The 27,697-nt window shown below is 38.5% G+C and overlaps 1 protein-coding gene across 9 annotated transcripts in view; it reads left to right on the forward strand.

The window, feature by feature from the left end:
• The window catches only part of LRRC55 (leucine rich repeat containing 55), a 31,882-nt gene extending 4,519 nt beyond the window's left edge, over positions 1-27,363 (forward strand). The window contains exons 2-6 of one of the 9 annotated variants that reach the window (XR_005556429.1): positions 2,558-2,698; positions 5,745-5,865; positions 7,482-9,148; positions 17,477-17,856; positions 20,062-20,541. Coding sequence is in view for 8 of the 9 variants with exons in the window: in XM_039341152.1 (XP_039197086.1) it covers positions 8,479-9,148; positions 17,477-17,688; positions 26,589-26,666 (960 nt within the window). In the remaining variant the exon portion in view is untranslated. Of the gene's footprint in view, positions 1-2,557; positions 2,699-5,744; positions 5,866-7,481; positions 9,149-17,476; positions 20,542-26,588 lie in introns of those variants that run through there. The other 8 variants (XM_039341152.1, XM_039341158.1, XM_039341161.1 and 5 more) reach the window with 8 other exon arrangements.
• Positions 27,364-27,697: the final 334 nt, after the last annotated feature.

Below are 27,697 nucleotides of genomic sequence, written 5' to 3' on the forward strand. Positions count from 1 at the left end.
GGAACACGTGAAATTCAAATGCTGAGGCTGAAATCTCAAGGGAGAATGTCACCTGACAACAAGTAAATTGGGATAACTTGAAAGAGACATTAGTTGATACATTTAATCATCCTACAAGTGCAGGTTTAATTATTTGTGGGGATTATAATGCTAGAATTGGCTCAGGTTTGGAAATAGGGAACTAAAAGGGTAACGGTTTTTTTTAAAATAGAGGCTAGTTTTCCTCTAGTTCCTATTTCACATGACAAGATCCAGAACAAGTGTGGACTAGAACTACTTAATGTATAATTTACAAACGGCCAGTGTACATGGGTCACAATGGGATCGAGTCTGGGGGTTCTAATACATCTGTCAGCCACTGAGGGTGGCTACTGTTTTTCATTATATATTCATATCACCCTCAATAATCCCAGTAGCAGAGTATTTTGATATTATACATTGATCAAAGAGATCACTTACCATTTAACTAGGACTTAATGTGGATATGTGGAAATAATATAGCGCAAGAGAGTCACAATATAAAAGCTACTACAAAGAATCAGAAACAATTAAAATGGGCATCCCCTTGGCCAAAGTTGCAAGATCAGTGCTATAGTATAGCCCAACAATGCTATTTAAAACTCTGAAAAAGCAAATACCAAATATGAGGAACCGGTTGAGAGTGTGGTGTGTGTAAATCATGGCAAGGAAAAAGGACTGTAACCAGAGTCCCATGGCTTAACCACAGATCTGAAAGAAAGGAACTGATTAGGTAAGTGAAACAAATTATAAAGGATAACTCATTTGACAGAATAAAAGCGGTGAGGGATAAATGCTGAAAATATCAAACATTGATAAGGAGAAGAAAACAGGAGTATTATAAAGCCAGGGCAAGACCGAAGACTGTCATGTTTACAAAATACCTAGGCAAAATTCTGGGAATTAGTTTCCCAAGGCCAGAGAGTAATAATAAAATAATAAGAGAAGCACAAATTTAATCTAATTTTTGGATAGTTTATTTTGAAAATAAATTTGAGGATATTAGAATATCAAGTCAGCAGTTAATGGGTACAGATATATTAAAAACATAATTAAAATAACCCCCAATCACTGCTGCAGAAGTTAAAAGAATAATTTCACAGCAGGCAGCTGGCAAAGCCAGGGAGAAGATATGTTACCACCAGAAATTTTTTAAGGCATTCCATGATTGATGGGCTCCTACATTCATGTCCTTGTTTACTTATATCAGTATCATGGGGCAAATCCTTGTAGGCTGATAAAATAGTGTAGCAATTCCAATATTTAAAAAAGGAGATTCCACAACCCTGCTAACTTTCACTCCATAAGAGTGTAAGTTATATTCAAGGTATCTTTTAAACAGATTTATTGGTTGAGGTGATGATAGCCAGATAATAGGAGAAGGACAGGCAAGCTTCAGAAAGGGACATCATACTATACATCAGTATTTCGTTTTAGAACATCTGATTCACAACTCACTAATGGTCCCTCAAAATGACCTCATGCAGCATTTATTGATATATTTTCTGCCTATGATAAATAAATAGAGGGAAATTATGGGAGAAGTTTTAGTTACTGATATAGATAACCTAATATAAAATTACCTAATGTACAAATAGATTGCCTAATATACAAATTATATGAAGACACTTATATACACGTACAAATAAATCACAATGGCTCCTTAACAAAGCAGCTTAAAACCACAAAGTGTGCCTACAGTGGCTGCACATTGGCTCCCTTCCTCTTAACTTTTATATAAACAACACTATAGAAGAGCTTAATTATCCTTATTTTTATGCTCCATCAATCAGACATAGAAAGTCCCAATATTGCTATACAGAGATGACATGGTACTGATGCCAACAATAATTGGAATAAGAAGGATTCTGACAGAATTTACAATACTTACAAATTATTCCAAAACCAAGATATTAGTATTTGCTAAGAGACCAAAAGATATCGTTGGATCTTAGATGATAAGGCTATAGAACAAGTGAGGTCATTCAAGTATTTGGATATCCATTTTACTGAAATACTATCAGGGAAACATAGATAGATAGTATCAGGCACTGATGATATTACCTAGTTTGGTAATGAAACATCTGCAATAAAACCACCAAGCTCAGAGAGCACTAAGGACTCCACACATAGCATCAGCAAGAAGAATGGCTATGAGATTAATTAGAGCCATTTGCTCCTTCTTCTACTCAAAAGAAGACTGGCTAGTACAGACTCACGATCTTCTAGGGGAAAACAATCTCACAGCTGACATATGATGCCCCAATATGAGATTTAAATAAACTAAAAGAATTAGAGATTGTCCAAAATAAATCCATGAGATCAATTTTAACCTTACTCTTATCTTTACCAGCAGCAATATTGAGATTAAAAGTGGTCCTTCCATTAATTAACTTAAATAAAGAAAGAAATAATCTTATATTATAAAAGACTAGATTTTCATGCCTGGCACTTCTTTGGCAAAACGATGCCTCCATGAACAACTTAACAGTAATGGATGGGTGAATATCTGTTAAACCATTCTCACAATTTTCACTAGATCAAGAACTATTGAACAATACAGATTATCATTCACTACTGATGGTTCCGAGGAATGCGATGGTTCAGCGGTTATAGCTGTTGAGCTTGTCAACTGGAAAGCTGACAGTCCGGGTTCAAGACCCAAATGGTACACAACAGGGTAAGCTCCCATTACTTGCCCCAGCTTCTGCCTGCCTAGCAATTCAAAAGCATGCAAATGCAAATAATTTAATAGGTACCATTTGGTGGGAAGGTAAAAGCATTCCATACACCTTTGGAGTATAGCCATCCTGGCCACATAACCATAGAAAATGTCTTCAGACAACATTGGTTTCCTTGGCCAAGAAATGGAGATGAACACTGTGCCCTAGAGTCAGACACAACTGGACAGGGAAACCTTTTTACCTTTACTATTGATGGACCATTTATTCTTTAAAGATTTTGAACAAGATGAAGATAAAAAGTAGGTGTGCAAGCTTAAGTTGGCCAAGTGGTATCGACCTTCTAGAGATGGGCAAGCAATGTCATCTATTTACAATTACATACATCCCATTCCCCTACTAGACACACTTTCATAGAACTTCACTGTCAGACAATGCCAACAGCCTATTTGAATGGAAGATATAAAGGATTAACAAATGCACAGTGCTTATGCATTTGTAATAATTCACACAAGGAAGATCTGATCTGTTACTTACTACACCGTGAATTATATCAGAAACCTGGATCTAGATTCATCTTGCTTTTGTTAATCCAATTGAATCAGCCTAGCATAGAAGAAAAAATCTTTTTTTTCCTAGCAACTAATGTAGATGAACATGTAGCAAAGCAAGTTGCATTGTTTGCAATGGCCGCAAGGAAGATAAGAGAGGCCGATGTTGTCAGATAATTCTGTTAATGTTAGAAGGGAGGTATTGAATATGTGGGTTCTTGAAATTTTATATGAATTTTGATAACCTATGGTTGCAAATAAATGTATTATTAAAAGAAATGTTTATTCATTAGTTGCAAATGGAGAAAATTAACACAACGAACTCTAAGCATTCTAAGCAAGGTTTTTGGATTGCCATTCATCCTGAGCTGAGAGAGAGTGGCTGGCCCAAGGTCAGCCAGCTGGCTTTGTGCCCAAGGCAGGACTAGAACTCATGGTCTCCCAGTTTGTAGCTGTAAATGTGTTTGTAACTCGAACACCATAATAAGGATATTCTAAATATCCATACTTATGCCTCATCATGCCTCAGGACCCTTCTGTAGAAGAGGATTTAAGAACCAAAATTGGGGATAATATCCTAATTATTTTTCCTGCTGTTTCCATTTTTTTGCTATTGCACTGCACAAGATCATCTGTCTCCTGAATACATTTACACTATGTATTCAGAATTTTTATTTTCCTCCATGGAACATAGGCTGTTTTGCTGCAAAATAAGATTTAAAAACAAAAAAAGTTCACATAGCCCTAGGCATGTCAAACATTGCTCATGCAACCTGAATCCTTCTTTGGCAAAGGAGATTAGCTGAAAACAAGTTTTGTCCCTGTAAGATGTCCATTTTCATGTTTCCTATGGGTTCAGAGACTCATGAGAGATCATGAATTTTGCAATCTTCCTGTAAGGCAAGAATTTTTAATTTGGGGTCAATGGCTAGATGTCAGGGGGTCCATGACCTTGGATGAGGAAAAAAAATATAGCCTTAATTTCACTCACCTCTAAGATTTAGCTGGTCTTGTTATTGATGAATGAAGAAGCATGAATATTACTGTGGTACATATCTATTATTTAAATTAAATTGTTTGATTATTTAAATTATTAAATTAAAACTAAATATTTCAATAGCTGTATGTCAGCATCACTGCTTTCCTTTGTAAAATGATATTTTATGTATTTAAAGACATATCTCGGAGGAGAGATCTGTAGATTTCACTGGACCCTCAGAAGGGTCCATGGCACAGAAAGAATTATAGCCCTGGCTTCAGTCTAAAGGTAAAGCCAGGATAAACTGAAGCCCTGATTATAATTTTCAAGTCACAAGTTTCATAGATCCAGCAAGGACACTCTGTCCATGACATTTAGCAAATTTCCTTCGGAGTGGCACCTGGTGAGGCTTAAAATTGTGCATCTGAAAGGAGGCATTTACTGACTGCTGTGCTTCTCTAAGATTCAGCTGGCTAGCATCCTATCTGCCTTCTGAAGTCCATTTCACACAGGAAGTCCCTTTGCAACCTAGTGGGATCTTGAAAGAAAAACCAATTAACAGCCACCCAAGAAAGGAACACTAAGCTTTCCTTTGGAAGGCTTGCACCAGCTGTCTACCCCTCAGATGACAGCAAGATAGCAACTATAAAACATACATGAAACCACCAGAAAGAAGTGCCAAACTCCCCTACAGAGAAAGAAGAAAACAGACCCCTGTAAGCAGGCTGGGAGTGGTGAAAAATAACTACAGTAATCCAAAGCACCAGAGTGAGGAAGTGGTTAACCCCATTGGTGGGAAGGGGGATGGGGCAGTTAAGAAGAAGGCTAATGCAGCTATTGAGGCAAAACATCTGCCTCCAGGCAAAGACAAGAGTTGTGTGCCAGGCAAGACTATTTCTTCTCAAGCCCTTCTGTGGTGGGAAGATGCAAGCAATTGCCTCCTGAGAGCTAGCAAGGAGAAACTGCTTCCCTGGCATCTCCTCTTTATTCCTGCTTCCTCCCCACCCACCCGTTTTTGTGCTTCTGTGCGTGCATGCATGCACTGGCATGTCCCTGTCTGATCTTTTTCTGCCCACGTCTGTCTCCCGGCTTTCCAGCCGCCCCCTTGTCTGCCTGATTCTGCTTCCCCCACCTCAGAATGCGTGTCCTCCCTCTCTTGTCTCTAGGATCTTGTGGGCACATTTTTTATGCTTCCATTGCCTCCTGCCCGCCCCCATCCCTCACACTCCCTGGCCACTGCCTCCCTGCCTCAGCTCAGTGGGGTCTGCAGCCCCTCCGCTCTCCTGTTGCTCAGAGATGAGGAGGCAGTTGCTAAGAGACAGAAAAACGTCAGTACCTGGCCCTCAAGGAAGAAAGAGAGAGCGAAAGAAAGAAGGGGAAAGGAGGTGGGGAAAGACCTGGTTGGAATCACACACACACACACACACACACACACACACACACACACACACACACAAAAGCAGAAGCTGCAATTCAAGGAGAGACTGAAATTTCCTCGGTGTCCTTATTTTCAAGAGGGACACAGGAAAGAAGGCAAGGAAGACTCCATGGAATGAGAAAGCTGATCTGACATGAAGCAGAGGCATCTCTAGTGGATTAAGGCAACATTGTTTTAAAAAAAAATCTTCAGCTCAGAGTAAGTAATTATATTTGCTAGTGAGATGAAACTGAAGTGATGGGGAGAAGGAAAGCATGCTTGTTACCATACGACATTTGGTTAAGGAAAGTAAGATCTCTGGGTTCAGAAATGTGAACAGGGTGTGTCTTAGAAGATGAGGAGATGTGCATCTCCTGAGGGTCCAGGGAGGAGAGTAAGGACAAGGATATGAAAATAAAGGCTAGTTGCAAGAAAGCATGTGGGAATGCCAACTCAGTAGAGTTTTTGAGTAAATTCTGTGACTTGCTTGATCTTCAAAAGATAAGAAAAAGTGGGAAAAGGAGGACAGGGGGCTATGCAAAAAAAAAAAGATGTCCATGGAAGAAGATAGCATCAGAAAAAAAAAGGAAAAGTGAAAATACAAGAAATTCCTGCCCCAAGGGGACACAAAGGATAGAAAGAAATACAGGGATGCCAAAGCACAGCACCAGCCCCTTAATGGAATAAAAACCAGATTTTTTCTTTCCATGAGAGTTAACTCTCAAAACTGTTTCATAGCTGCAGAAGAAGAAGCCTCAGTAGACCTTGTAGATGGGTGGTGCCCTTCAGCTGGGCCCGGAAGAGTAGGAAGTAACTGGATGTTATTTTGGCAGAGATGCAGGCACAAGGTTGAATGCAATCCCAGGACCTGTTACAAAATTTTTGAGCTTCCTTATTTGTTATTTTAAAATAGGGGTAGTCACACTTGGGGGATCAAGTTCAAAAGATTCGGGTTCTTGTAAAACAGTAGATATGAAAGGGAATAAAATAAATTTGTGTATTTAAAGAGTTTCAATAATTAATTGCCATTCAGTCTGTCATTCACTTGCCATCTCTCAATCAGGTTGATCAAATGCCGATTTGTGCTGTGTTTGTGGTGTGTTCTAACATCCCAGGTTAGAAGTCTTCCAGCCATCCTAGTGATTCCGCTTTCCTTTTATCTTCCTGTACATTCTCACAAACTTTGCCTTTGAATAAATCCTCTATGTTCAAGGGGGATTAACTACCAGACAGTTTGTCTTAGAACTGTGTACTCCCTTTTCTAGTGAAATTTGGTGTTATTTCCAAACACCTACTCACCTAGACTCCTTCCGATTTCTCACCTTTTTAGAATGATGTATCATTTATTGATACATGTTGATTTCTGCCTTCGTACTGTCATAAAGGGTTTAAGGCAGTTTAAGGCAGTTTTCTTCAACCTAATGCCTTCCAGATGTATGGGGCAAGTAATGGGTGTGGAATCTAACTCAGCTGGCTTCATGCTGAACTATCATGCTTTTCCTCCCTCTCAGCCAAAGCAGAATATATTTGCTTCCTTGAAGATAAATTCACTCTTTGGCCAAGCAAGCAGTGCCTCAGCCTTCTTTCTTCTTCCTACACATCTCAGTCCACTGCTACAGTAAATGCAATAACAATTGTACATTGAGAAAATCGAGTGGAATTCCCAGAATGATGTTATAACAGAGGACAAAGAATAGGGGCTTCAGCAGTAATTTGAGAAGAAAGTGGGGTGTGCATTACTATAAAAACAGATGGCAAAAGGAGAATTAGGTTAAATGTACAAGGGGTATATGATCCCACTCCCCACTTTGACCTTCATTATATTTCATTGACAGGTTTTTCCAGGAAGAACTTTAGTCTGGGAAAGAAGATAAAGCTTCAAGGACAGCATTATACTCCTTCTCCTGACCCTTATATTTGGACCCTGAAAACATGATTGTTCTTGGCATACAGTTTCCGGCTTAGTTTTTCAAGTTAGGCACAACATGGATTCATGTACCTATTTCAATGGCTCTAGTTCTGGAGGGCGGAATTTGCTCGTAAAGTGAAAGATAATGGCTAGCCAACTTCCCAGACAAGTAAAATTTTGGACTTTTAAGTGGCTCCACATCTCCAGTCTTAGTTTCTCCTGACCTTTCCAAGAGGGACTCACTTGATCCAATTTAGCAGCAGCTTATCAAGAGGATCATTAGCTTTCTGGGAAATAGAAAACAGAACAGTCGAAGAAAGATATTTCATTTATTTTAATAATACCTGAATGATTCCAGGATAAATTCTTTCCAGTCTGGTAGAACTGCAGGTAGAATTACTGAGACTGCAAAAAGCAATGACCTGATTATATTTTTCTAGCGCAATGAGAAACTTCTGCAAGGCGTCAGCAAATTATGTCTCCAGCACATCAACACAAAATAAAATACACTAAAAAAAAGGAGCACATTTTATCTTAATGCAAGATCAAAAAATCTAGTGATCAACAGATCCTGGGTAAAAGTTATCAGTTTTGTTTACATTTTATATTATAATCTTTTAACTTCTCCATAGAAATTACACATGCATGTGTGCAGGTAGTCTGCTCTCTTCTACTTCCTATAGAAAAAGGTTATTCAGGAAGCTAAACAAGCTACTAAAACCTGTCAGCTTCTTGCTTAATTAGAACTCTTTTATGGTCCTATAAGTGCCTCAAGATCTAACTTGGATTCGATGGCCTATGTTTCTCCAGCGATAATGTAGCAGTTTTTTGTCAGTGATTCTCATTGGCTGGGTTGTGTCTCCACCCATTGCTGCTCTTTCCTGATTGGCCTCTCTTTGCCATGTAGCTTCTACCTTGCCAAAATGACTGCAGACTGTGTCCAGCTGGGAGGAGAGCAGTTTGTACCCCACTGCTCTCCTGCCATGATATTAAGCCCTTTTCTTGTAGCAGTGGTAGTAGTCTTTGCCAGTGCTGTCACTGGTTGCCCAGTTCTGTGCACATGCCGCAGCCAGGCTGTGGATTGCAGTGGACTACGACTGTTTTCAGTCCCACCAGATCTTCCATTGGACACCAGAAACCTAAGCTTGGCTCACAACCACCTCACTAGCATCCCTCCTGGATACCTTACCTGCTATTTGGAATTGAGAGTATTGGATTTGCGGAACAACTCCCTTGTTGAACTACCAGTTGGACTCTTTTTGACATCTAAGCACCTTTCCCACTTAGACTTGAGCTACAATAACTTGACTCAGGTGGTGGCTGATATGTTTCAGGAAGCCTACAGTCTGGTACATGTTGACTTAAGCCACAACCCTTGGCTGAAGAAGGTAGACCCCCAAGCTTTCCGAGGCTTGGTCCAACTACGTGATCTTGATCTCAGCTATGGGGCTCTGTCTTCCCTTAGCCTTGAAGCCTTAGAAGGTCTCACGGGCCTGGTGACTCTTCAAATTGGAGGCAATCCCTGGATATGCGGTTGTACCATGGAGCCACTGCTGAAGTGGTTGACAAATAGGATCCAGAGATGTATGTCAGGTAGGTGAAATTAAGTGATTGTCCAATTCTCAGATTTATTTCTTATTTCATCCCTTATCTTGCTGTGCAGTCTTTATTCATTTGTTACTCAAATTTGTATAGTCACCCATCTCATCGAAGGCAACTCTGGGCAGCCCACAACAAACCACATATAAAAGCACATATATAAACCCCATAGATATAAAAATCACCTAAACAGTAAATATGATTAAAGACAGACATACAAACCCTAGGGAATTTAAATAGGCAGCTCAGCAATGGAGCCATCTAAGCATGTCTTAGAGACAGAGATAATCTAATTTGGGAGGAGGGGGAGGGAGGGAATGTTCCATAAAGCAGACACCAAGCAAGAGAAGACGTGTCTCCTGGGACCCATCAAATGTAGATCCTAGCTGATTGTACCCACAGCATGCCATCTCTGAAAGATCTTTTGGGCAGAGTATTAAACTTTCATCTCAAGTATAAGAGAAAATTCATTTTGTGTCAAAGATAATGTGAGGTTAAGGATAAAGCTTATTAACAGGTAATGGGATTTTGATTCAGGTGAAATGTCAAGAGTTTCAGAAATGTGTATGTGTGTATGTGTGTGTGTATTTTTGGAACTTCAAACTGCCTTTAAATAATCAACATTACATGTGCGTATATGTCTGTACTGAAAAAAATAAATATTTCAGGTATTCATCAAAGAAATATTTAATATATTTAATGTACATGTTATATTATAACCTGATTATCATAACATAAGTACTGAATAAAACTCAGGCTAATAATAAAATAAATGTCAAATGACACACACATACACATATTATAAGCATATTGACATTTATTTTTATTATTAGCCTGAATTATTTTATTTGTCTATTTGTTTCATTACATTTATATAACTGGTCCTCTCACATAAAGCAACTCTGGGTCTCTAACACAATTAAAACATCAGTGTAATAACAAAATGCAAGAGACAAAATACATAAGAAAACAAAAGCAGGATAAACTAAGTTTGTCAGTTAATTTGTCAGTAACAAATTCAGATTCAATCACTTCCTATCTCTGAGGGAAAAAAAACAAGTACTTAGAAGCCTCATAAAAGGCCAACTGCTTTGGGGTTAATCTAATCATAAGAAATGGGTTTTTTCGCTACAGAAAAGCCATGTTTCCTGAGTCTGCCTAGTGACACTCTTTAATTGACAGGACCTGGTGCATGTACCTTCTGCCAGATCTGATGAGGCAGGTAATGAGACAGACAGACAGACAGACAGACAGACAGACAACAAATATTTCAGATTATGTAAGTGACAACATGCCCCTTAGGTTACACTCAGAAGCTTATTGGAAACATGGGTGTACCAAGCCATATCCTTAATTGTTCATAATGCTACATTCTGGACCACTTGTAGCTTCCAAATATTTTTCAAGCCCCACATGTAGCCAATTGCAGTAATCCCCTTGGAAGTTAACCAAAGCATGAGAGACCATGTGCACTACCATCTGATTGAGGAAAGAGTACACAAACACCAAGTTGAACAACAGCCCTCCTGCCCATGGTTGCGCTTTGAATAGGGGCCATGAATCCAGGAGGACCCCCAAATTGTTTACCAGTTCTTTCTGCAGTGATACCATCCAGAACTAGGGATGAAAGTCAATGAGCCCTGAAACCCTCGATCATGTTTGTGATAAACTGAAGTCTGTTCTTTGCTGTGCAAAACCTCACAGCCTTCAGACACAAAGACAGATCATGCTTAGCATCATTCAGCTGGCCCACAGCAGAAATATACAACTGGGTGTCTTTTATTAATTTACTTATATGATTTATATGGCTGCCCATCTTACACCCAAGAATAAGCAATAACTCACTCATCAAAAAAAAACCACATCCACCACAGCTTAGTGATGACACTTGTGTTGTTTATTAACCTCACTCAGCAGTTCTTATAGATGCTAAATAGGAGTAGAATGAGCATCAAGCTTTGAGGAACCCTATAGAACTGGTGATATGGGCTTAATCTCTTTCCCCACTGTCAGTGCTGACTAGAACTGACCCCAGAGGAAGGAGGAAAACCAGCATAAGTTTGTGCCTCGAATTCCTGACCCCAAAGTCAAAGCAAAAGGATATCATGATGGATAGTACTGAAAGGTGCTGAGCAATCAAAAAGAGTTGGATATACCATCCCACTCCAACCAGAGATCATCCACAAGTATAATCAGTACTGTTTTGGTTCCATGCCTAGACATGAAATACAACTAAAACAACTCCAGATAGTTTACTTACTTCAGGGTTCTGTGAAGCTGCAGCATGACTTCCTTCTCCACAACCTTCACTAAAAATTGCCCCCAAGTGGACATCTAGCAATGGTGTCTTAAGGAGCAGACCACTACTTTCTTCAGTGGATCCATCCCTTCTCTCAAAGATGCATTCACCACCACTATAGGTTGAAACTCTTGAAACAGGGCTGCCAGACCACACTTTGTAGATGTAATAAGGGCAGAAAAGTACATGCACTTTAAAGAAATCATTTCTTACCTGGAAGTCTCTATCATGTAGCCTCTCTTCCCTTGTGGCTCCCAAGGCTTTCCCTAGTTTACTATGAAGCAGAGGGAGTTGAAATGAGCTATGAGATATCTAGAGAGCTTCTGGAGATCACCAGTGGAACAGCTTGCCTTCAGACATTGTGGGCGCTCCATCACTGGAGGTTTTTAAGAAGAAAGTGGACAGCCACTTGTCTGAGATGGTATTGGTTCTCCTGCTTGAGCAGGGGGCTGGACATCCAAGGTCCCTTCCAGCTCTATTCTATTCTATTCTATTCTATTCTATTCTATTCTATTCTATTCTATTCTAGACCTGCTATTAGGGTTTACCTTGTATCAGTAAAGGTGCAGAACTGAAGACAGAACTTCATAGAATTGAAGACAGCTCCATAAAAAGCTGTCTTGGAGTTGATGGAATGAAGAGTTGACAAGTAGACTGGCTCTTCAATAATTTCTTTCCTGACAAGAACAGATACTGAAATCACCAACAAGTGATCCAGACAGTTGTTCTTCAGTAGGAAACTGCAAAACCTGCAGATCACAAGGATTTTAGAATTTTGGGACACAAAGAAACAGCTATCTTGCTCAAACTGCTATTGCTATCTGAAAGGACACAACATTTGCTTGCTGCTTTTCTAATCACTTTCAGAAACTGTTTATCTGGTTTTCAGCTAGTAGCAATCTTTAGATCAACAGGTTTTACAACACTGGGTGAATTTCCTACAATCCTTAGTGAAAGTAGTTTTAACTACAAGTTTAAGAACTGATTTTTTTTATAAACAACAAAAGGGTGATTATAGCTTAAATTTTAGAAAATTAGAAATAGACTAACAGTCCAGCTAAATCTGAAATAAAAATTTTGGAATTAATTATAAAAAAATCATTTCAATGGGAAAATGTTTTTGTTTTGATTTTTTAAAAAATAAATAGTAAGATAAGATTTTAAAAATTGGACATTGGAGAGAACTAAAAGGAACTGAAGATTACACTTTAAGGAGAAGAACACTCTAACTTGACTTATAATTATACAATGCAGCAAAATATTTTAATACTGGGTACATTGAAGGATATTTTTGAACAATGATCTCAGAAGTTAATTTTAATAGTGTCTACCTCAATAGATAGACTGGATCTAAAGCATGTCATGGAATAAGAAAAAATTCTATTTCACAGGATTGAGATTTGAGTTGAAAGTGAATTTAAAAATGACAGACTATAAGAATGGCATGGAAAAAAAGATGTTATACTGAATCTATAAAAGAAATCAGTTGATCTCTTAACAATTAAATAATAGATTAAGAGGATGAGTTGGATGGTTTTCCCACATTGACTTTACAAAAGAGTTTCGTTAAAGTTTGAAGTATTTTGTGAGGACAAAAAAATGAAAAGAAATCAAGTTCTAGGATATTGTTTGAAGAGACTAAAGAAGTAAATGGAAGGAATATAAAGTCAGTTTATTTAATCAAGCTTAAAGTAGATATATTGTTTGCTAACTTTTATTAGACTTTTGCCAACATCAGGATTTGTTTATAGATAAGAAATGAGATATGGAAAGAAGAGATCATTTGTGGTATTTTAAGATAAGGTAACAAAGATAGAAAGTCACTTCCTTTTTTATTTGTCTTGTCTTAATTTTATTGTAATTATAATTCTTAATAAAATTCATATTAAAAAAAGGAAGAGAGGCTACACAGGTACAATCTGATCAAAAGCCCAGCCAGCCTTTTATTCCAAGTGACAACCAAGGCTTCAGTCTCACCATGTGCCAAGCCTTCAGAGAAACTCCAAGTTTCCACTGAAACCCAACCAGGTCCATCAGAATGACTATAGCATGTACCATACTGGTACAATGTGGGTTGCCATATATTTTTCAGAGTAATTAGCTCAAAAGTCACCTGACCAACTTCAAGTCAGACTAGACGGATTACAGCTGGCTCTTCCCACCTCTGTCGCAGCATCTTAACCATTACATACACTGGCACTCTCAGTTGTATGAGCGTATGTATGCATGGGTCTATGCGTGTATGTGTCTGTCTGTCTCTCTGTCTATCTCTCTGTCTCTCCTGCAGAGATACTTCAGATCAGATTAAATATAGATTATGCCCAGTTAACAAAACAGTTAATGGTCAATTTCTCCCTTTTAAAATAGCTTGCTTAAATTGACAGAAGCAATTATTACTCTGGAAATGGAGCAAAAGCCAAGAAAGGTCTTTTGGATAAATTATGATAGCATTATGCATGGGAGTAAGACAGTGGTGGGAGTCAAATATGTGAACAACCGGTTCTCTGTGTGGATGCCGCTTCCGGAAGTCCATTCTAGGCCTGGGCAATAAAAAATTAGCTACCAGTTCTGCCAAACTGGTGCAAACTGGCTGAATCCCACCACTGGAGTAAGATAACAGAATGGAGAAGAGAGAAGAGAAGAGAAGAGAAGAGAGCTCATGTGGGGAGAGTACATCACAGAATGAAGTCAGAAAATGGCAGGACCGAAACTCTCTCCCCAGAGCGTTGATGGGATATACTGTGTAAAGAATTGCCACTTAGACAGAAGCAAGATGAGAAAGAGTTTATCTCTGTGTGTATATGTGCATGTGCATGCAGGTGAAAGTTGCATTGGGATTGGGAGATAGTCCAGAAAGAACTAAGGCACTCCTTACTTTTCCTTGCTTGCCTTAGCACCCAGTGTCCCACCCAAATGAGAGTCAGTTGAAAAGTATCCACTGTTATGAAACTAAAGAGAAATGTTTTACTGGTGGATCAAATTGACTGAGAAAAGTGAATTTATTCACCAGTTGTGCTTCGACCCTTTCTGTGGGAACCGGCTTAGGAGTGGTCCTGAACTGGCTGATCACATCAGCAAGGCAAGGAAGGAAGATTATAAGCAACTCCCTCAGACATAATAAGAGGATGTTAATGTTTTGGAATCCTGGGGGGAGAAGAACCCCTTATCCTTGCTTGTATTGCATGCCTAGATTCCTGGGGTAGGTGATGTTTGAGGGAGGCTGTTTTCAAAACCTGAATATTGGGGTGTTGCTAGGTGGAACAAAGCAAGTAACACATAGCATCCCCTTGAGTTTGGGTCATATTAGCAAAATGATTCCTGTTTCAGCAAGTTGCCCTATCGGCCATAGTTTGCACATCTCTTTTTGTGAATGCTACTAAAGTTGGGAAGGGGGGGCATAAATATCCACATATTTATGTTTTGTTTATATGCCAGATGTGGGTGTGAAGGTTCAAGAGGTGCTTTGAAAAAAAATCAAGAGTATTGTGCTGAAAACCAGTATGGTAATCCCTCTTGCTTCTTCTGTCACCGTTCTGTGACCCTTCCTCAAAGCAAAGCATTGTTCTAATGCTATTAATATAATATCTGCATCTGCAGCACAGAGAGTCTCTGCACTCAGTGTCTCACCCAAATGCCTGACTGTGAAGAAAGTCCACTCAGGTGGCCAGCAGATGTGCAGGGAATCCATTAGTTCAGTCTGGTTCTTAGGATAAGCACCAGAGTGAACTGATTCCGTGTATGGCTTTCGAAAATGCCCATACACCCTGATGATTTGTACTGAGGCCAGGACAAAGCAACAGGGAAAGTGGACAGCACAAAGGTCACTTCCAAAGAACAGGGTGGATAGGAATGTCAGTAAGTACTTCCCGCAATTCACCATTGCTTCCCTTAATCTTCCAGTTATGACAAAGACACTGTTCTCTTTTTTGAGGGAGCACAACCCAGGCACATGAGTTGTCCACCCTTACTCTCCAGGATGTTATGAATAGAGACTTACTACCCACAAATTCTTCGTTTCTGTCAATTGCCAAGACCTAAATGGCCACATCACACAACTGAAGGCTGCAGACGACTGTCCTCCACTCTTATGCAAAAGAGCCCCTGCAGGGAAGTTTTGAAAGAGAGAAGAAGGGAGAAACAGAAAGGCAATTTTTTTAAAAAAAAAAATATGAAAACACGGACAACAGTGCCAATGTTTATTGTGACATTGCAGGAGCTTATTGCGGTCACTATGTGAGGAGTATTTCAGATACTATCACACTATGAATCAAAAACTCTTTTGGAAGCACTCAGAGAAAAGTGAAAACATTGTCAGGACTGGATGAGAAGGGGAAGTACAATGCATAAGAAAGGGCTCTGGGACGTATCACATTGCCTCTCTGCCCTTTCTGTGTCCTTCTAGAGGAAGATCCCCAGCTTGCATAATCATAAATCAGCACCCTCTCCCAATCTTTATGATTTCTTTTTTCCTGACACTACTCTTTTTCTGACCTTCTTGCTTATCTCTCAAGCCGCAAACATGAGGGCCTGAGGACAGGAAATCCTGTTCAAGCAATGACAGCCTAAGGCAGCCCTGCTTTAACAGCACCTTCATCGCCTTAAGTGCCCTTATGCAATTGAGTTTAGGTGTATTTTTTAAAATTTGCATCTACAGCTAAGTGATGGTGGACCAGATAATGAAGGAGAGGGTGTTATCCAGCATCTGGAAGCAAGGAAATGCAGGTTAAACTGATTTGGTCTCCTTAATCACTTGGATCAGCAAGGCTTAGGTCTTTTTTTAGGGAAATGTCTACAAGCAGAAAGGGTGGGTTTTCTAGGGGATTTTCATTAGTACATCTGCTATTTATCACTCGATTACTCTTTACGGTATGGTAGTATCTGTCCAAGATCTGTACAGAATCCAGTATTCTTAGAACCAGTTCATAGAAGGGCACAATGAAATCATGTGTGTCTATAAGTTATTATTAAGGACAGGTTCAAGTGTGACTTTTATCCATACAATTGCCAGGAATTAGACCCAATTTAATAGCACCTAATTTTCATTAAGAGTGGGCTTGAAAAATATGAAGGCTTCATATCAACCTCTCTCCACCCATCCATTCAGAGTATCTTTAAACTCAGCAGAAACAACTAACTTAGGATGTAATTACTTATCACACTATTTTTTTAACAAACTAATGTTTTTTTAAATAAATAAAGAAATTGGTCATGAGAAGGCATCCAGAAATCACATGGACTCTGCACTCTAAAGTGTTTAATCCAAAAACAGCTGTGGAGTGTGATTCCACTGCATGTGTAAAGTAGTTCTTGCCATTAGCTTTACAAAAATAAAAAACAACGTGGATGAGTGAGGCCAGTGATTGAAAATTAATTATGAGCAATAATGGAAGAATGGTGAAGATCAGCCTGGAATAGTTCCAAAAGGGCTGTTTAAAAAAAAACCCAAAAAACTAGAACATATTGTGGAAAGTTGTGTTTTATTTTTATTTGTTATTATGCTTTATGTTTTGCTGTTGGTAGTTCTGTTTGGGGAATTATTCAGCGATTCAGCTCTTAGAGGAGCAGGTATAAAAATGTAGTTCATTAACTGATATCCCAGCATGAGTTATGATGGCCCAGCACTCACTTATTTAGGACAGTATGTGGGCTTCTATGCACTGGATATAATCCAATATTTGAATAGATATTCACTCATGCAGCAAGACTTTCCCTTGTGCCCCTTCCTCTGCAACCCCAGCTGCTTTCAAAATCTGCTCTGGAAAATGAAGACTCAATGGTTTAGGTCTGGAAAATGTTCCTCCCTCCTCCAAAATGCATTGTTGACTTTTACCTAATATCAAATCAGAGTTAAGGATATCCTAATACAAGTACTATTTTCCCCCATCCCTTAGTCAAGTTAGGAATTTCTGATATGGTCTGAGAGAAATGAACAGTAAAAGGGGTGGGATGAGGAAACCGCTCACCGTTTCAAGTATTGTGACAGAGCTAGGCATGTTTGACTTATCAGATTCCTCTTGTTTCAGATACCCAACTGGCAGAGTGCCGGGAGCCTCCCGAAATGGAGGGTGCTTCTTTGCTTTCGCTGACAGAGGAGAGCTTCAAGGCTTGCCACTTGACCTTGAGCCTGGATGATTATCTCTTCATTGCCTTTGTGGGCTTTGTGGTTTCCATTGCTTCTGTTGCTACCAACTTCCTGCTGGGCATCACTGCCAATTGCTGCCACCGCTGGAGCAAGGCAAGTGAGGATGAGGAGATATAGTCAGCTGGCTTGATCCTTCCAGCTCCCGCATCGCTCACAGCCAAGGAAGGGAGAGGGGGCAAGGACTGTCATGCTCAGGGAAGGCGAGGAAGCTTGTCTTTCCCCCACTAGGCTGTTTTCCTGAGCCTTCCTCCTCACCTGCAGGTAGCATCAGACTACCACCCATCCATCTATTTGCTTGTTTGGAGACAGGGCCTGTAGGGATAGGGAGACTGAAGTGTGCCTTGTACAATTCTGTTTGTGCTGGAAACAGCCAGACAAGTCCTGAAAAATGACAAAAACACATGCTCAGACCACCTTTCATCCTTTGCTTTCTCTTCTTTGCTCCCGCTTAACATATACTTACATCTTTTTTTTCCCCTCTGCGCTTGTTGCATATTCTTTAAATTCATAAGTGGAGCATAGACTCACTCAAAGATCCACTTGCAATGCATATCCATCTGACTACTGACCGATGAGAAAAAAAACCCAAGACTTCCCTTTTGGGAAGCCTGAAGAATTCTGCCCTCTAGATCATTCCATCTCATAACTACATCAAGGAAGGTTGTTTGAAGAAGGTTCATTTTCAAGCACGAAAGAAATGTCCTTTGAGCTTCTTCCACAAGTTCCAGTGGCCATCCTTTGGACATATTTATACATTCAGAGTTTGCAGTTTTATCAATAACTCCCCCCCCCCCAAAAAAAAACCACAAATATTTGGAGACAAAAAAAAAGAAGGGCAGATAGTCTACTTTTCATCCCACTTGCTAATTATTTTAGTATAGATGGTGCTACAATTTACACAAATGTCTGTTGGTTTATGACCAGCCTCATGCTAACCAAACAGATTTTAGCTGGAATGGCCTGCAAAGAGGGTTACTGACCTGAACTTCAAATATGGCAGATATGCAAGAGAATTACTATACTACATTACAGGAGTGTAAAACCTTAAATAATTAAAATAAGTACCATTATAGAATAAGGCTTTAATGTATTGCTCATAAAAAATAGAAGTAGTGTATGGCAGCCAGGTGAGTTCCCAAAGCATTATAGAGTTTTGATAGATATGAACATTGAAGTGAACATTGAAGGAGGATCGTGTTTTGGATTGGGTGGAACTAGACTAGCCTGAAAAGTGGGAAAGGGGGTGGGGAATAAAAAATGCAGTTACTTGTTGGAAATAATGTTTGTGGAGGATTAAAAACTATAAGATGTTTCTCCCATAGACATTGTAGAGAATCACCCTATCTAGCAAATTTTTTTTTCAACATACGGGCTGCTTTGTTTGTTTTTCAATATTTTTCAAACCATATCTACACCTCAAAGTTAGTTTTTATATCCACTTAGCTGGTTTTCTCTAAAGAATGAGGGTTCTAAATATTCTCCTTTAGAGAATCTTAGTAATGAAGAATTGATTCAAATTTGAATGCCTAATGTAGCAAATTTATATCGTAGCAAGGGGGAGAAAGATTGTTTAGATCGTCTTACTGAGATCACTAGCACTAGATGGTGCTAAAAGTCAGAATTGCAAGGGACATGTGGGAGATTTGAAAGAAGCCACATTTAGTATTACAAAGATTATTTCTCCTGATCTCATTGAACTGACTGAAAAATAACTTGCACTTAAGAGATGAGGGTGATGTTGACATCTGTCTCATTGCTACATTCCTTTGCTATTCCAACACTTCAGCATCTTTCAATATCCATCATAAAAACACTGTCTTTATTTTCATGACATAACAAAGCTATAAATACAGGAAGAAATTATTAGAGAAGCGTCCATAATAGAACAATTAGAACAAATGGAGAAAATTAATTTTCTTAAGCAACAGAGGAAGCCAAAATCAGGGAAGGGAATAGAACCAAATGCTTTATTATTTCAGCTACTATTTACACATTTTACAAACACAGTTTCTAGAAATAAAAATCAGATGAGCACTACCAAGAACATTGATTGGCAACATAATTTCTGCATCTAGATCTACAGTGCAATGCTGGACATGAAGATTCAAATGCCAAGTGGGCATATTAGACTATAACTATAGTTAACATAAACTATAGTTAATATTCCTGCCACAGGAAGCACCTTATAAAGCCTGTAACTATCTCGTAGAAATTTATGTCTTCTGATTATAGTTAATATATTTCAACTTTTTAATTTTTTGCATCGATATAGGACCAAACAAGATACTGAATGCTGCTATTGGGGGAGAGTGGCTTGGCGGAGAGAAGGGATATTAAAATCCCATTGTTCTCAATTACTTCTACTAAAGTCAAGAAGGTGGCATGTGAAGTTGTCATTCAAAGGCAAAATCATTTTAAAATGTATCCTTATCAGTGTTCTTTTCCTTCTTCTTTTATGTACTTGAGGTTTTTTATCCTGATCGTTTCATGAGGAGATTTACCAGGTGAGACCCATGAAGATCTGAGATCTCACATAAAAAGCCAGCTCTGCCGTTAGTCGAAATGAAGCAGCTTGCATCTGGCAGAAAATAAAATGGTTAATTATTTAGATTTGTTGCTGTTGCTATTGCTGTTAAGGAACCATTACAGTTTTCATCCCCAGATGCCAAATTGTCTCTGACACGATCATCCATTCAGGAAACGTACAAACAAAGATGTTCAAAAATCACATCTTGACACTGATCTCACCGCGAGTAACTTGGGGAAACAATATAACACTGTGATGGAAGGATTGGACAGAAGACAGACTAATTGTTAAACAGCTCTAAATGTTTGTTTTTATGAGGCTTTTGGAAATACCTGGAAACCAGTTTGTACAGGGCTAAAATTATATACTGTAGATGTTCATTTGTAAGGTACAATTATATCATGTGAATTGTTCTCAAATTCTGTGTAACTTGCCTGTGTTGACTTATCATGAATCGCACAAAGAAATGTTCAGGTTATATTTAAGGATCCCAGTTGCAGAGCAATCTGTACTGGTGTTAACTTTTCTATTCTAATTAACAAGCAAATAGAGATGGAAGAAAAAAAAATCATTATTGAACTTCTAATAACAGTTTCCTATTCTCAGTATTGAACACAGTACATATCTACTGGCCAATGAGAAATACATTATTTTATGTCTTGCAGTTTTACACAACTGTGGTCAAAAGAGTAGATTCCACCACTCCTTGAGCTTGCTTGATTTCTGTCCAAGCTAATCTAAAATTGTTCATATAGAAAGCATCAAGGTGCCTTTCAGTTTGTAATTTCATCTTCATAGAAGTTAGTGGGGGGGATGATCTAAACAAGTATTTTTAGAAGTCCAGCTGGTGATGAGAAAGTCATATGATTCTTTGTGGTATGTTAACCTGCAATTCTCCACATCTGTAGCTGGCAAAACAGGTAAAAGTGAACTGAATAAGGTAAAATGAAAACTGGCTTCTGAATTCTCATGCAGAACTTACATTGAATATGAAAGTTAACACACACTGAACTCTGCAGATATTTTCTCAAATTCCAATTGTGTCTTGTGGGATAATTCTACAGTCAGCCTGGACATTCTCATAGAGGCAGACCTTAACTCTAAGAATACATACTTGCTCTGCTTTTTAAGGAATTCTTGGAGCAGAAGTCCATGCCTCTGAAGAGCACCCAGTTTGTAGAAGCTTAGCATAGATTATGGGCTGTTTCAGTTGGAATAGCCATAGCTCTGAAAATCTTTTAGAAAGAACATAAGTTAATAACCAAATCCCAGTGATTGGGATCTGTTTCTCACACACCTGTCTCTTAAAGGCAGCCATATTCTCTCACATTACCATTATGGTTCTGAAAAGAGGATTAAAAAGTGATTTTTACAGAAAATCATGAAGAAAATAAATTATGCTATTCCTTCCCACACCGTTCTTTTTTCATCACACATTACCTGTATTTTCAAGAGTTGGTAGACAACAATATCTTTTTCCAATGTCCATTTAGCAACATTTGAACATGAATCTTGTAGATGAATATCACATAAAAAGTTCACCTTGTGTGCCCTTGGCAAACTAAGAGGTGAAAATTCTTTTTCAAGTAAGTCCATGTTATTTATGAAGTTATGGAGCCTACATACAGTGCATGTTTATCAAGCACAAGAGTATATTGTTGAATCTGAATAATTTGAGTGTAAACTGTAGTCAAGGTCCCCCAACCAGAATGTCGACTCTGCCCTGAGAACCACTTTCAGCTTCTCATGACTACTGATAATAGATGATCAGATACTAGTGGTTCTCTTAGCCTGTATGAAAGAACATGGCATTTCTCTCAACTTAGCCTTGATTTCAACTTCATTAGATCCTTTGGCTATGCATTTTTTTTTCTGCCACCTGCCTATGACCTTACCTTCATATTGTCCCCAATTTAACTGCATCAGTGTTAAACTTGTATTTCCCCCCCCCCCTGCTTCTTTTGCTGCTAACCAAAGGCAGTCTCAAATTATGCAAAACCTATTAAGCTTTGTCATCTTTACCTTGGAGGAAAGTCAAGTGGCTGAATTATTTTGAAACAGGCAATGGAAGATAGGATAGGCAGAAGCAATGGGAATGTCACATTGCATGCTAATATCATTTTCTGCCAACTCACTTTCAACTCTTAAATGGAAGATGTCCTTAAGAGCACCATTTAATACAACCAAGTAAATTACAAGGTATGACTGTATTCTGAGTCACAAAGGAAGCCTTGCTCCAGTTAATGGAAAGTTTTTGGGTGCTCTTCAGTTTCTTTTTGCATAGCTACATAAGCTTTATTTAGAAAATTGTTGGTAATTCTTTAGAAAATTCAGCTAATCTACATTTTCAGAGCAAATATCTTTGTGTCTCATTAACACAGAGATTCCCTTTTTTCCAATTCCAATTTTACATTATGCTTTTGGAGAAAGATCCCATTATGTCACCAAGCGATATATATATTATTTGTGGTATCTAATTTACTCTATCCAACATACAGAGCCAATGTAAGGCATTTTGCTTTCAAAGAATGATATAGTTCTTTTCCACCCATTAAACAGAAGCCAAATGGACTGGCAATTAGTTCTTCTGTCACAGCTGAGGGATTATAGGACAGGCTGGGTGCCATACACAGAGGAAGGAATGGCCAAGTATTTCAGGAGGAATGATTGGGAACTTGCCACATCCTCCCAGCACACAACACTTGTGGCAGTTGCCCACTTCTTTCAGTGCTACCAGCCCTAACACTTCAGTCAGGTAAAGCTACATCTGGCCATAGATGTATAGATTTATGAACCAAAAGCATGTGTTTTAAAAATAGTAAGGAGATGTGGACTGTTTGTTTGTTGGAGGCAAATGGAATAAATAGTCATAGTGCCTTTTGTAGCATTTAAATAATATTATAAAGCTAAATTAAAATGTGCATAGGCCTTTTTTTTAAAGATTAAGAGTAAAATGTTGCTATGAAACTCAACTTTAAGGATTAGTCATCAATAATCTTAAATGCATGACCAAATCAGAAACTTCCAGAGACCAGTGAGGTCCCATAGATTGGGCCTCCTTCAGGTCCCGTCGGCCAGACAATGTCGGCTGGCGGGCCCTCGGGGAAGGGCCTTTTCTGTGGTGGCTCCGACCTGGTGGAATCAACTTCCCCCCGAGGTTCGAACTACTCCCACCCTGCCAACCTTTAAGAAAGCCGTTAAAACTCTCCTGTTCCGGCAGGCCTGGGGCTGATGTCCCCGGGGGGGGCGGGATATGATCGGACTCGCGGTATGACTGTATTATTTTATTGTTTTATGATTGTTTTAATCTCTGTACGCCGCCCTGAGTCCTTTGGGATTGGGCAGCATATAAATAAAATTAAATACAAAATACAAATACAAATTACATTTTGGATGTAGAATTTAGGATTGTCTGACATTTTGCACTTGCATAACATTATTGGGCATGGGGAAATATTAAATATACGGGCAAAATATTTTCTGAGATATTTATTTCTCTCTCAATTTCTTTTTTTCACACAATCTACCTGATCAGGAAGGAAAACGGGTGGTCATCTTTGCTTTGTCAGGATGCTGTTTTTGAGGCCAAGAGCCACAGGCAGCCCTTGAGCCACTATTTGCCAATCTGTTATTTCATGACACATTTTATGACTATGGCAGAAAAAGCGTAGAAGTTCAAAGAAGATTTGTGATTTTTCAAAACAAGGTGCTTAATGGAAAGATTTTTAATTTAATAAAAAATGTTTGTCTAAAAAGTCAAGTGGAATATTATATGGCAGTGATGGTGAACCTTTTAGAGACCAAGTGCCCAAACTGCAACCCAAAACTCACTTATTTATCACCGGGTGCCAGGTGGGTGTGGCCCACTGGGTGGGTGTGACTGTGGTGGTCATGGCAGATTGGGTGGGTGTGGCCAAGGTGGGCATGATCACCTCGATGTTGCTTTGGGGAGAGATGTCTGTGGGGGCCGGGCAGGGTTGGGAGAGATCCAGGGGATCTCTGGCAGGTGGGGCGGTGGGCAGGAGACTTGTCCTGCGGGGTGAGGTGAGGCAAGGCAGGGCAGGGGTGCCATTGTCACTGGGAAAGGTGACGCAGGGGCTGGGGTGGCTGCTGCCTGACACCATTGGCCCCTGCACACAGAGGCCAGTGAGCGCATGGGTGCTGGGATGCATCCGGCCATGTGGGACCTTGGTGAGTTAGCGGGCGGCTGGTTGAAGAGGGACAGTTGCCCTCTCCGGGCATGGCGCGCGTGCCCACAGAGAGGGCTCCGAGTGCCGCCTCTAGCACACGTGCCATAGGTTCGCCACCACTGTTATATGGTATCACCAAACTCCCTTGTATTAAAATGTGAGTCAAGCCAAATTCATATAAAATAAGCATGGATATATCATACAGCCTGCTTTAATTCATGGAAATATAACCACCTTGCCATCAACACAAGCAAGCCACAATACATAGATACACATATAGACACACACAGTACATACTTTCCTCAGAAATCCTCAGAAACCTCAGAAATCTTATCCAGCTAGTATTAGAGAGGGGTACACTGGTTTTAGAAATAAATCCAGGTAAGAAAAAAAATGAGACAATGAATTCTGGTTGGATACTGGTTCATCAACTATTTCTCCCATCTATCTGTCTAAGAGTTTCTAACTACTTTACCAGTCAAAAGTATTAATAGAGTCCACATTACAGAGTCTATCAGAAATAATTCAGACTTTGACTGATGGAGAGAAAAGGAAAATCTCTTATTTAAAAAAAGCAATAATAAGTTTTCCTATTATTTAAAGAGGAAAAGAGATGATGCATGCAAATTTTTTGCCCAGCAAAGAAAGACTTCAAGTCAAACAACCTGGTAAGAGTAATGGATAACTTTATGTTTGCCTACTTCCAAAAACTTTTTGAAATTTCTAAAAGGTTTTTTTTTTAAATGAATGTTATTGGTCTGTATCTCATACATTCAGCAGAGGCTAGAACCCCCTTCAAGAATAGCAAAACAAGGACTGTGCAAAATTTCCTTAACCAAATTAGTTGGTTTCATTGGGATTCTGCTAGTCTTCCCCAATTGATGCCCTCCATATATCTTGGAATTCAACTGCTTTCATTCTCAAATGACAAGACCATATCAGAGTAGACTGATTTAAATAGATCATCTTAAAACACTTTTAAAGATAAGTATACCAAGTTTGAAGGATTATTTTGAGGGGGAAAACTATTGTTTTAACTTTTGAACCCAAAATTACAATTTGCCTTGGCTAGGCAAATATTTACATATATCACACCCATGTGTTATATGAATATGTGTGAATATACACCACACACCCATATGTACACACACATTGCTAAATATAAAATTATAAAACCTTATTGCCTGGCACTTTTAGTTGCCAGGAATACATATAATATTGCAGCTAAATTTTTATGTGGTGTATACTTAATTTTTATAATCACTCTATCAAAAACAAAATACAAAAATGGGTTTTGTTATGCTTTGGATTTCAGTATCTTCAGCCATTTTGTCTTACCCACTGTTTCCTCAATTTTCTACCAGTGCTCATTTTTAAGTTTCCCTTTCCCATTTTCCCTTGTAGTTCACAGAAATTAATTTGGATGCTTCCAGAAAACTTTTTTTATTTAGAGTATTATATGAGGTGCCTAGGGCTTGCCATGTTTCATATTGTTCCTTTATTTCCTTCATTGCATCTCTTACTGCATTAGAAAGCATTGGGGATGGAAATGTGGAACAACTACACAATGGCTTTTGGTAGATAGTGTCAAGCACCTTTCAAACATGCCAATATCCTCCATGGTGAATTAACGTCTCCTCTAGAGTTCCTCCATATTACAGTATTAGAAAATACAAAAGGTATTCCCTCAATCTCATGCAATAATTCCAACAGTATAGAATACATATTGTATATTTATGGAACAAAAAATCCATATCATATCCAGTGGCCTTAAATTTTGCCATGTGAGAACTGAAGAGCATCAAAACAGATTTAAGCCTGTAAAAGTAAATAAGAGGCCTGAATGCATAGTCTGTATTGTATTATGCACACTGTTTATGCTCATTGAAATAAGTCCTGCGCAAATGTGTTAGAACTTCCCACATGACCAACTCTGATTATGGGATAATACTAGTGAGTATTATCCTGCCAGGTTCACTGTCCTGCAGATCAACGTGTGTCTGTATTCTTGCGCATCCCTTAATACTAGGGCAAATACGGTAGTAACTTTTATTATTTGGATAGTTGGGTAGACTTTTCAGTATAATTTTGTGTTAGTAGTTTTTCTTAAGTCTAGTTTCTGACACAAAAACAGGAAAGTGCAGGAAAATTGGGGTGTTTCCTACCTCGCCATTTCTCCTTCTTTGCACTCATCCACAGTTGAACATCAAATGCGTATGGAAAAGTTTGGGTATTTCCTACATAGCCACTTCTTTTTTTTTTTTTTTTTTTTACAGTCTTCCGCAGTTGAAGATCGAACATCTAAGATGAAGAAATTGTGTTTTCTACTCCTGGAGGCTCCTTCCATGATTTAAAGCCTTACTTTATGCAAACTTCCCAGTTGAGGGAGGCAAACTCTGTGACTAAAAAATGTCCAGTTTAGATGTTTGTTTTCCATCTCCTAGAATTATGCAAATGTGTGGGGGGGGGACTTGAAAGACCAAGCAGGGTTCCTGATTTGCTTAGGCATATGAATGCCCAAAAAGGCAAATAGGATTAATCTGTTTATTTTCTTTCTTTGTAGCTGCTGTAATCAAAGTAACTAATTTAAAACAGTATTCCTACAATAATTCAAATAAAAATTAAATCAGAAAATCTTTGAGCTTTAAGCCAGAAGTTTATTTTTAATTTAAAAACATAATTCTTTTGTTTTTGCAGTAAAAAAGGTAAAACCAAGGAATTTTTAAAAAAATCATATTCCTGCATGTTCAAATAACTATATTTGTTATTTTTGCTGAGCAAATAAATTTCTGCTTGATGAATTTTCCTGCTTGTTATATAATAATTTTTCATCAAGCCAGCTGTCCTCCACATCATCAAATTATCCCTTTCCCATTATTATAAAGAAGGTTTTGAATATACTGTAGTTTAAATTACATATAAAAAGGACTACAAGGCATTTTCACAGAAAATTTCAAGGTGCAATCCAGTACAAATAATCTGGAAGTATATTCCATGGAACATGTGCAAAGTTTGTCTATTTTTAGAAATAAATTCTATACAGTTTAAAGGATGCATGTAGGCAAGTCTATGGAATAACTGTAATTGGTCTTCCAAGTAAGCCTGCATAAATTTACAATCTTAGTTACTAGGAAATAAAAAAGAAAGCTACTAAATTGCACTTTTAAAACAGCTTATCCATTTTAAATTTATTTTTGTCCCTCCTTTCCTATGACAAGGAGAAAAAGAAGGCAAAAACATTTTCATAATAAAGATAAAATTTCAGTTTTAGAAAATGAAATTAAAACTACATTTTTAAAATGAGGATTTCAGAATATTTCAAATGTAGCTTTTGGTCAATATTTCTTCATTAAATCTAAAAAGAAAAATAAAGAGGCCTTCAGAA

The sequence above is a fragment of the Crotalus tigris genome, unplaced genomic scaffold (assembly GCF_016545835.1).
Source record: "Crotalus tigris isolate CLP2741 ecotype Arizona unplaced genomic scaffold, ASM1654583v1 scf7180000017764.6130737, whole genome shotgun sequence".
NCBI classification, from domain to species: domain Eukaryota; kingdom Metazoa; phylum Chordata; class Lepidosauria; order Squamata; family Viperidae; genus Crotalus; species Crotalus tigris.